This window comes from Papilio xuthus, unplaced genomic scaffold, assembly GCF_000836235.2.
Source record: "Papilio xuthus unplaced genomic scaffold, Pxut_1.1 DF827570.1, whole genome shotgun sequence".
Classification (NCBI taxonomy): Eukaryota; Metazoa; Arthropoda; class Insecta; order Lepidoptera; family Papilionidae; genus Papilio; species Papilio xuthus.
Genome location: NW_013531079.1, coordinates 4,536,586 through 4,548,237, shown reverse-complemented (window position 1 = coordinate 4,548,237; position 11,652 = coordinate 4,536,586). Strand labels below are relative to the sequence as shown.

Sequence of the window (11,652 nt, the reverse complement as noted above, 5' to 3'; positions counted from 1 at the left end):
ACCTACCTACCTACCTACCTACCTACCTACCTACCTACCTACCTACCTACCTACCTACCTACCTACCTACCTACCTACCTACCTACAATTTCAATCGTCGCAAACACAGTCAGACAAACATTAGACTAATTTGAAATATTTCGACACAACATACATATCGGAATTTGGGATTCGAACCCAAGAACACCTTGTGAAACAGGTTGTGAAATCGGCCCAATAAATATTAGGCTACTGACTACGGCAGCTATGCTAAAGAAATATTGGAAGTATTGAAAGAAGAAAACGATATTACAGCCGATAGATGACATCAATTATTTATTAATTGCCATTAAAAACAAATATATAAAACGCTATAAAGATTTCGTTTATAACGATAAATAATTCCTACATGGAGCTTCTATTGAATTCATGCTTTTTTGCATATTTTAATGTCCAATTTCATGTGTTGCTATTATAATAATACTACTTAACAACAGATGGAGCTTATTACAATTTTGTAAGCATATTATTACGCATCTTTAGGAAACTTGAAAACTGGGATAGAAGACAAAACGAAGGAAATGGGTAAAGAGACAAAAAAAAAAATGTTGTTCACTATGTTTTGTCCGTATATTCTTCATTGTTTTTACTCGATCTCGACTTTGAATTTAAGTTTACGACACGGTTCGTCACATCACGTGTTCCATAATTTTAGGGTTCCGAGTTATAATAGCATAGATGGTTCAGCCAAAAAAAAAAAAAAAGGAACACAACAATGTCATTTTATTTATTATTTTAATAATAACATGTTATTTCATCATTGTAAGATATTACTTTATTTCAACGAAAAAATATTACATTACACAAAATAATAATAATGCAGTCCGCAGTCCAACTCAAGTGGTGACGAGACAGGCACAGCTCGTCCAGTGCTAGCTGTAGTGAGATGCAGTTAGCTGCGAGTGAGGTACTCGTCGGCGACGGCGCGCCAATCTGTGTCGTCGCCGTCAGGTTGCGGCGGGGACTTGCGCAGGCGACGCAGCAGCTGCCAGCCGCCGGCGCGCGCGCTGCATGTCACGTACGTGTTGGCGGGGTCCTGCTTCAGCGTGTACGCGCCCAGCACCAGGCTCTGCACCAGCCGCGCAGATACAAGCGTCTACAAATGTATGTATTGCCGATTACCAACCGTTTTACTTACTTACACCTTAGCATCAGGCGTGACATGACATATGATACACAAGTATAACTTTTAGAAAAAAAAAAAAATTACCTTGAGCAGGCGGTACTCGTGGTCGGGCAGCCGGCGCGTGACGGTGTAGCCGGCCAGCAGCACGCCGGCGCTGCGCGGCTGTCCCGTCAGCAGCATGAGGTAGGTCATGGCGATGGCCAGCTCGAACACGTAGTACGACTCCTGCACGTCGCCGAAGTCGATGATGCCCGCGATGCGGTACTCGCTGTTGCTGTCAAACATAGCATAACTATCTGTTATACTGTTGGTGACTACACTACAACAACTGCACACACCTCGCCATAGAATAGTCTTATTTGAGTAGGACTTGTTAACAACGAAGTATATACTGATCGGGTTACATCAAAATAAGATAAGATTTTTTGTTTATTTTAGTTTCCACCCGAAAATTAATACAAATGAGAGCTGTTGAGGCATCATGATACCACTTCCATTGCACTTTTGCTGAATTTGGTGTTCGGCAGCCAAAACTTAGTATCCCTGTGGCGAGGATAGGTAGGTAGGATGAAAGAAGCGAGGAGATACATATGTAAATACCTGGGCTGCGGCTTGCGGTCCACCAGCACATTCTGCTCGTTGATGTCGCCATGGATGACGCCGCGCTCCAACTCGCCCAGCTGCGGCACCACCGCGTACTTGAACTCCTCGATCACCTGCGACACCGCGCACCTCCACACTTTAATATTCCACTACGCGTATGTGTTTTATCACGTGCATATTCTACCTCTCGCTACAATAACATTTATAACTAACGTGTGTTTACCTCCTCGACAAGATCCAGGTTATCGGGATCCTCGATGACGTACTTGAACTTCTCGAGCTCCGGGACCTGCGACAGCATCCAGATGTGTTCGCGCCCCGCTAGCCCCGAGTGAGTGAAGTTCTGCAAGATACAGTGCTGTTACTGACCCCAGCCACCAAGTATTCGCTATGATTTACAATTTAAGCTAGTCTTTTCCAAAGTGGGCGATAACGCCCCCTTGCAGGCGCTGCAGGTCTCGAGTTGCGGGTTATAGTAAAAGTTTCGTTTAAAATTGTCCGAAAATATACATATATAGGCCACAATAATTAATTAATTTAATTTGAAGTTAAAGTGGTTTTAGATATGTGAAAATGTGGGGGCGCTAAAAAAAAATATATATTTCTTCTCAAAGTGGGCAGTAGACAAAATAAGTTTAGGAAGCACTGCATTAAGCAGTGCCGAGTGAGGGCAACCGGTGTTTGATATTGAGCCGATCGGTCTACCTATCAATTGGTTCAATGGATTTTTTTTTGTTCTCCGAATGACGAAGACCTTGAATTTTATGAACAGACATGTTGAATAATTATTCATTCTAATAGTGTTTAATAAATCAAATGAAAATATATGATCAATCAATCTGCCAAATCTATATCACAAATATTTCATCTGTACATCAGCTGCAGCAGCAGCAGCAGCAGCAGCAGCAGCAGCAGCAGTGACGTCACGGTTAGTTCACATTCATGTCTTACAATTTTTTTTTTCTTGTAATACAAATAACTAATAGCTTTTAAGATGTTAAACAATGTGCGATAAAAATAGACTTATCAGCTTCTCTGAATCTGTAACTGAATATGTTTATCAGATGTAATCATAATAGTATAGATAAAACATGAGACAGCAACGCGCACAATCTCAGATAATTGTTGAAGCAACGCTTACAACGAGCGAAACGCACCTTCTACACAATTCAGAAGCCATCTCATGTATAGTTATATGATTTCGGGTGTAGAAAACACTACACTGAAGGGTTTACCTGTAGCTTGTTGTCGAGGTTGGCTACGAACTCGCCGAGCTGGTAGAAGAGGGCGTCCGAGTGTGGCACGTCCTTGAGCAGCTCGCCGGGCACATACTCCAGCAGGCGTACGGCGTGTTGCTGCCCGCCGAGCATTTCCAGCGAGTGCAGCTGTCCGAACACATTGCGCACCGGCACCGGGCATGTCACTGAGCGCCGACCTGCAACAAAGAAACACGACGCCCCTGCATTAACATTTGGCGGGAATTCACTGGTATATCACTTTAAACTACTGGCCACCACTACTATGATATTTGCTATGATTACTTTTGTAGAGACTTTGATTTGGGTATTCAAAAGTATGCCTGATTCAGTTAATAGATAGACTGGAGATTGAGGACTGACTTAAGAAGTTCATAAGCTCGTTCTGCGCCTCGACGACTGCAAGGTTCTTTGAGTCCATGGAGTTCATAATCTTGAGGACGTATCCGTGTGGGCTGTGTCGGAGAATGAGCGGGTTCTTGACGTTGGGGTCCTCGGTGAGGCGGTAGTTGCGGTCGTCATAGCCCGGAAGCTCGGTCAGCTCCTGCACCGAGATGCCGTACAGGCGCTCCGCCAACAGCCGCACTGCTTCCTCGTCGACCTCCGCGCGGATGCGAGCTCCCGGCGCCAGCAATGCGCCACTCGCGCTCGTTGCACTCCCAGCAGACATCACGAATATATCTGCAGAGTGAGAGTGAGAGAGTGAGAGTGAGTCTGTTTGGTCGCGATACTCAACTGTGGCAGTCAGCCTAACAGCGGTCCTAATGATGCTGTCAAAATACTGATTATGAGAGAAGACTGTATTACATAATATATATCATAAGAATATTCAATTTATTTTTATTGGTGCCAGTAAATTGTGTATTACATTTTATTTGTAAGGCGAGTCGTGCGGCGACACACTCTGAATGTTATAATATCATTGTGATATCGTGACAGTTCGTTTACTTCTCACTTAGCGTCGCCTCCGCCGCTGACAGCCGGTACTTCACCTGAGTGCGCCAAAATTATCTACTAGTGACTGACAAATTATATAACTTGAACAAAAAAAAAAACAATATTCAGAAAATACTAAACCTGCGCCTGCGCGTCGTATCTTTGCCTAAATAACGCATCGGTTTATTATTTGTAAATAGCAAGTGATCTATAAATAGAATATTTGTATGTTGCGACGCAAGGCCTTATTAATTGAGTGAGGCGAGCGCAGTGGCGCCCCCAGCGCCGCGCGGCCGTCACATGACTGCTGCCACTACGCTCCGGCGCCGCAACAGACATTACAAACACTAACAAAATCAGTTTACAACACCCCTACAGTATGATGTACTTGAAGTTATCTTCACTACAATAATATTGAAGAATATTCTTTAAATATTTTTTCTGACAAGTAAATATATAAATTGTGTAAGTAATGGTCGTGCTCGGAGTCATTCCGCTCTGTATGTACATTGTTCAGAACAACAATGCGCTCAATAACTTAATGATATATTTATCTGCGGCGACTCGCTGCTCATATATAATATTTACTAGCAGTAACATTATGTATCTATGTATTATGTGTAAAAAAAATGTATAGAAACAATATGTATTGCTAGTTAAAAGACCCGCCTTTTAGACTATTGTTATGTTATTATGTAACATTTGCCATTTTATTTTTGTTAATTGTTCGTAACTTAATGATAAAGTATGTTAGACAATTGTTAGTGTCAAAACTAAAACGTTACCATGGAAACCGGCATTGTTAAGAAAACTTTTATATATGTATATAAAGGGAAATATCAAAGGGATTCAAAACTTAAAAGTCTACGACATTTTCAAGAAGATTCCAAATTGTTGATAACAATATATCCTCTATTAATAAAACAACACATTTTCCTTTCTTATGTCACGTAGATTTTATAGAGCAATGTCGCACGAGGTGCGGGTCACCCACCCACCACTGCTGTGACTGACCAACGCACCCTTATTTAACATCACACATAACTGAAGATCATGAAAGCAAATATTATATCGTATCTCATTATATAAGTTTAACTTACAAGTAAAACTGTTTCTATGAATTCTAGAGACAAAGCATTGCAGTACAACAGAATTTATATCTGATAAAGTTTTATAAAAAAAAATATATAACATACAAAATTTTTAAAATTTCTAAACAAATACAGCCTATCACCGGTATAAATATCCAAGGATACCAATGCAAAAACAATAGCGTAAACAAACAAGCCTCACCGGTATGTGTGCGTGCGTAGTTTAGTATTAAGCTCGTGTTTGCCGGTTCACCTGTCCGCACGTCCGTCCGCGCCGACAGTCACAGCGCGAGTGTCTGTCTACGATCTGTGTGTCGTGTCGCGTCCGCAAACAACAAGCACAACAACACAATGATGTGCGGGGAGCGACCGCTCTGCATCTCACCGAACTGATTGCTGCTTGATAACAGAACTGTCTTATTACATGCGGACGCAATAGACTTACAATGATAGCAACAAAAGTCTATTGCCATCAATCAACGATAGCTGGATTACAATATTTAAGCAGGACCAGTGTTTCACTGACTATTAGTTGTTTGATGTTAAGTTTAATTATTTTTATCTTTTCCAAAATAAAAAGTTGACCTGATTCGCACACACCTATTATCAATTGATGACGTAGACGTGTCTGTCGACATAAAGGTTCTCCGCTACGTGTGGAAGGCATTAATGATAGATGCATAGACACGTAATAGGTATCGGGCAGTGATATTGTCGTGCGCCGCTACTTACTTGTCGCTAGCAATGATGACAGGAGACAGGTGACGACAGGTGACGCGACGACAAGTACAAACAACTACGGAATATTTTTAATTTTTTGTTGTTATTGTTTGAATAGATGAATTAGTCATAAAAAAACAATGTCTTTTAATAATCAACTTAGAGAATAAAAAAAAACAAAATGATGATTTAAATAAGGTCGTACTCGCACTGTATAGGACTAGGTCATAAGTTGTTTCTAATAATTCAGCATTTTACTTCTAATTGTCACAAGGCTTTCAAAATTGGTTGAGAGTATTTGTGTGCACTTTTTCATTTTGGCCTTTTTCATCACAATTCTGTCCTACATTTTGTACATTTCTCGTAAACAAGATCCCCCGCAACAGTTAATGTTGTATTACTTGCTGAGTTGTTTCAGTAAATGTTATTCAATGAATACACGTATTTATTTAACTGTTATCTAGCAAACAGTACGCTGTGCTCTGTAAACATTCTTATCGAACGTCGTCGAGATGCTGTGGATAAAACTCGGAGCTTTGTGATGACCGGGAGAAGAAGTCAGCAGTACAGCATCGGGGTTTGTTGTAAACGGTATTTCAGTTTATCAGTAACATGACGATGATTATCGTCATCTGTTATTTCTGTGTTTGTTTTCTTTTATCTTACTTTGTTTGTTAGGAAATTTTATAAGTAATCAGTCAAGATGTAGCGACAGCCGCGAGATAACTGCCATCGAGGAGGTCACTGACTGCTCGACGCCCCGCGACGCCCCCGCGCTGTCCCCGCGCCGTCCCCGCGCCGTCCCCTCGCCGCACCCGCGCCAAGCCCGAGCTGTACCCGCGCTGTAGCGGCAGTGGTCCACGCAATGTAAACCTACGTTTTTTTTTTGTGACTGAATAGTCACTGTTTGCCTTGTTGTTGTTGTTGAGCGCAGATGGCGCTTAGCCTGAACCTCGTTTAAGAGTAACAAGACTCGAGGGCTCCCTCAGGAGCCTCGGCTCGGGCTGTTACTTCATTATAGTTACCGGGTTGGGAGGTCACCGAGCTCTTAGATCGCTTAGGTGGACGCTCCATGGAGTGACTGGTCTCAAGGGCCGCCGAGAGGGGACCTCGGCTTGGGCTGTGACTCATTACGCGTTTAGCATTCCGATTCAAGGGTGCCCGAGAGGGCCGAACCTCGGCTTGATCGGTTGCTACTATGTGATTGCTACTAATACATCTAACATTACTACCACTTCGGAAAGCGTTATCGCTGGGAGAAGAAGTGGCGGAAGAAACTCCAGCAACGCTTCTATTATTAATAGGAGAAAGTAAACCTACCGTTAACCTGTGTTTGTATGCTAAAATAATAATTATAAAGATCTATCACAAATATGACTTCACAGCGAAGTCTATACAATTAAGAGTAAACTATTTCAAAATCATTTTTCACAATCAGAAGATGTTGTAGTACCTATTCACCCACAGAGGTCGCTAGTAAAGAAGTTTCACAACTTACACTTTTTGATAATAGATGGCGCACCACGTCACATTTCAAAACCATAAGCAGCCAGAAAGTGGCATAATTGTAAAGCGTATGTGATGTTAAAAGAGTCTTAGTATAGTAAAAGCTAGTAGCCAATTAAGTAAGAAAATATATATCGTGCATGCATCATCATAACACTAAACATAATCACTTGCGTTGGATAGAAATAAGTAGAGCAGTGACACGGGACATGCAAATTACTTAAAACGATCGATGTATAAAACATTTTTTGTCTTGTTCAGCCGATTGTAATTAAGTGGACATCCAGTCACTGCCACCGCGGCGGTGTCCGCGCAAAATACCGTACAGAACGGTACAGCGCTGTACCCGAGCGTACGATATACTATGTTACAGAATTGTGTATGCGCTTCTGAATTATTTTTAAGTCCGTCAAGAGGCAGTAGGTGGCGGCGGCGGCGGCGGGGCCGGGCTCAATGTTTTGTCCGGAAACCAACTCAATACCGTTTGAGCAAGAGTACTGTTGTACATGGATGATGCTCCCGCACCAACGTTAACAAGCATTTGATATCAAATAAGCCTAGTGTGTTATTGTTATTAAGTTCAAGGAGACGTTAAATATTTTTTTTCTCATTCTACTCGCACACGGTTTTGATGCCTTTGCTGCTTGACACGAGGACCAAGAACGTGGTTCTGTAATTGCATTCTTACCACATCTAGCACTACGTGATAATAGTGCGGGTGCGCAGTTAAGGTCTGTGCGGGGCTCTCTGTCTCAGCGATCTTCTTGCGATATCCGCTAAGAAGTGGCAGCCGCTGCTCGGGGCGGCGGGACGCGGGGCGCAGGGACGCGGGGCGCCGGGACGCGGGGCGCCGGGACGCGGGGCGCCCGCACTCGGAGACACCGTCATCCACATAGTGTGGAGACAGGACACATTCGTTTGATCGTCGCAAGTTTAATTCGCGTCGTCCTTATCGAGTGCAGCGACCAGCGCGCGAGGTCCCGCGCCGCCCGGGTCGCGCCCGCGCGCGTGTGTCAGCGTATTCTGGACGAGAGTTATACTTTGACAAATCTTGTTTCACGCTTCGCGTACGTTCACAAAGTCTCTTCCAGTTCGCAAGCCTGTATCTGCGGTCAGAACGCTACTGGCTGCTCTATAGTCCTCCTTATCCCCGGGCAGGAGAGACGAGCGCGAGCGTGGGGCTCACCGGCGCGCGTGTCGGCGAGTCCTCAGGCAAAACACTCTCCAGATAGGAATCTCGTTAAAGGAAACGTCTTTTTCAGCTTCCATTGTCTACAATTACTCGGCTTTGTCTGAAGCATCACGCCATCCCTGTCTGCCGCACGGGACGTGACTAGCTCCGTCTCACTCGACCACCTTTGAAAGTCAATTCTGCTATTTCCGCGCGACTCTGTTATTTCAACGTTTTCTTTTTTAATTATCTGTTGTTTTTGTACGGTTTCGATATAAGTATTTCTTAAAGTTCATCCTCCGCGGCCCTCCCCTCCCCTCCATCCCACCCCCTCCCCGAGGTCGCCTATCATGCGAGGAATCAAACATTTATTGGATTACATTGTGATCGTTTAATGTTTGTGTAATTGTATGAATCAGTGCGGTGTAGCTAAAACATGCATGAATGTTGTTTGCAGAAAGATTGTGTTGTCACATTAGTTTACATGAGGACATGTTGCATGGCGTGTTGTACGAGTATCTCGTACCTTAGCAATATTATTGTATTATAGTTTACAATATAGACGCAGCTGATAATTTGTAAGTAAAGGTTTAACTTAAGTTAGATTGAAGCGGCGGCGAGCTGCGAGCGACAGCACCCTCCCCCGCCCCCCCTCACCCGGGGCCGACACCACGCGACCCACAACGCTTTGATAGGGTTGATAATATTTTTTCAATGTGTTAATATTATTCTTCGGACAGCCATCAACCACACCGTCATCGAAAATATACAAGCAGTAACATGTACTGGACAATGTCGAGGGCCTGTACAGCTGCCTGTACAGCTGTACACATCATACCTTGCACTCGCAAATTGTTTCTAGCAGAAAGACAGGAGCGATGGCATTGTGCGAGCAGCGGTGGACATAAATATATGTATGATATATAAGCAGTGATAAGGAAAATAAAGTTGATAAAATTTGTATGATTTGTGTGTAAGGACAGCCCTGTTTGCCAATAGCTGACCTCCCTAAAGCATTTAAAAAGAAATAAAAAAGTAATAAAATACAGAGGCGCGTTGCGGTCGGCAAGGGTTCGGGCGCGGGGGACATTCTCCGCAGAGCACTGACACTATTTGCATTTCTATGATCGAGTTATTTTCTTGAGAAGCAATTGGGACCCCTTTTTTCTCAAATCTGTCTCTGTTGTCCCGCGGCCGCGCGAGATCGCGACCCGCCGCGACCTGCACTCACTGACAGACGGCGGCGGCTGCGAGGGAGCGCTGTCTGCAACATTCCGCTTACAAAATTTACGATGTCATTTAAAGAAACCAAAGGTGAAAATGTGCAGTTTAGGATTTTAGGATGATAATAATTAGTATGAGATTTTTATCATGAGTCGTAGCATTACCAGTGAGGCAGGTCATGGTGACGCAGGATTTCGTGATACAAACTTGAGGATATATTGCGAAGCAGTACTGCAGACCGCCGCACTCCCGCTGCAGACTGCAGGCTGTAGGCTGCAGGCACTCAGGTCCCCAATGACCTGTTGCCCGCGCCGCAGGGCCGCACTCTCGCGCTTTAACACTTTTAATACATCTTATGAGAATAATAGTCGCTGAAATATTAGGAAAACATATTTTTATGTATAACAGTATCGGTATGTTTAGTCGCTCTCGTTTATCTGTATTTGATAAATAAATTACTCACAGAAGGCTTTCTTATACATGTTAGAACTAGACAGTGTTTTGACTTTTGATACACATCTTGAAATTAATCGAAGTTCAAAATCTGGAATGGAAAATACATATATTATCTGAGTCTGAGTGCGGCCCTGTATTGCCACCATGCTAGTATTTTGTTAGTCGGCAGCTTTGTCGCATGTCTCGCATTTTAGTTTTTATTTGCCATCTCTGTCGTTCGTTGAGCGGCTGAGAGAGAGGGCGGCGGTCACGGGACGCGGCGGTGGGCAAACATTTGACCACTCATTGGCCCCGAGTGCGTCCGGGGCGCAGCACTAGTGTTTGCCCACTCGACCATCTGATATTTTGTCTTTGTTTGCGTTGACTCGCTCAAAGAGTTGCTTTCTGGATGCTCGAAGCTCTTTCTTTTTGAATACTACTTGTTTGCCTGCCCGCCTGCCCGCATGTCTGCCTGCCCGCCTGCCATCACGATCAGCACTTCTCCTAACGCCAACATAAATCAATCTGCAGGTTTACAGTACAACTGGTGTCGTTGGCATTTGATAACGTTGCCGCTAAATAACAAACACTATTTTAACTTGCTAATAAGTAGTAACATAACGAGAGCTGAGAAAATGCCTAAATATTTTATTAAGGCTTGGAGGAACAGGGTCGTTAGGTATTTTAAGACAAAGTTACTGTACCTGTAATGTGTCCTGTATTTGCAAAGACTTGGAGAAATCTGTGTAACTGTTTATACTTTTAAATGTAAAAAGTGTCGCAACAAAAGACAGAGAAGGTTTTAGCGCGTAGTTTGCTCTGCATATATTTGCTCGAGCGTCTCTCCTCTAATGCTCCTCCAATTTTCCCGCACCAAAGTAAAACCGTTCGACCGCCGCCGCAACGCCGCGCGGACAAACCAAATACACATCATTTGATCCACTCACTCTGCGGGACATTTACAACCTTATTTTGTCGAGCGTAAGAACTATTATTACGCTCAATACTTAATACATACCGAACAAAATTATTGTTTACATTTCGTGAAGTAATAGATTTTAGTAGAGTTGGAATGCGGTGTGTAATATGATAAAGGCGACATAAAAATTCTTTTTCGTCTGCAATTATAAATTTGTAAATGTACGTGCTTCTAACAAATGGAAATTCAAGTTTCTAAAATATCCAAATATTGTGCCGCATACTTGTTTGCGGAGCGACGTGTGTGTGTGTGCGCACGCGGACACGAGGACATGCGGCCAGGCAGACAGACAAACAGAATCGCGGGCCGCGGCCGAGTAACTACATATCGCGTTACTTACGACAGGTACAGTCAAAGGAATATATCAAAACCTGGAATAACTGATACGCCGAGGTATCATCAGATATCACCAGAGGTCGCCAGTAAGCAGCTCCCCCCCCCTCCCTCACCAACCTCCTCAACAACCAGAGAATCTAGGTATTGAGAGTATATACTTAATAAATAATTGTCAATATTTGATTAAAACATCAGACAGTTATAGAATACAAAAAATACTGCCAGCTCCC

General features: G+C 43.4%; 1 protein-coding gene across 1 annotated transcript; it reads right to left on the bottom strand.

Annotated features, from left to right (window-relative positions):
• Positions 1-791: 791 nt before the first annotated feature.
• Positions 792-5,417, bottom strand: LOC106118710 (hydroxylysine kinase). Its single transcript, XM_013313450.1, has 7 exons — positions 5,254-5,417; positions 3,388-3,705; positions 3,004-3,203; positions 1,992-2,111; positions 1,766-1,881; positions 1,250-1,439; positions 792-1,135 (listed from the first exon to the last, which is right to left on the bottom strand). Exons 2-7 carry the CDS (start codon positions 3,692-3,694, stop codon positions 932-934), a joined length of 1,137 nt encoding a protein of 378 aa, XP_013168904.1. The 5' UTR covers positions 3,695-3,705; positions 5,254-5,417; the 3' UTR covers positions 792-931.
• Positions 5,418-11,652: the final 6,235 nt, after the last annotated feature.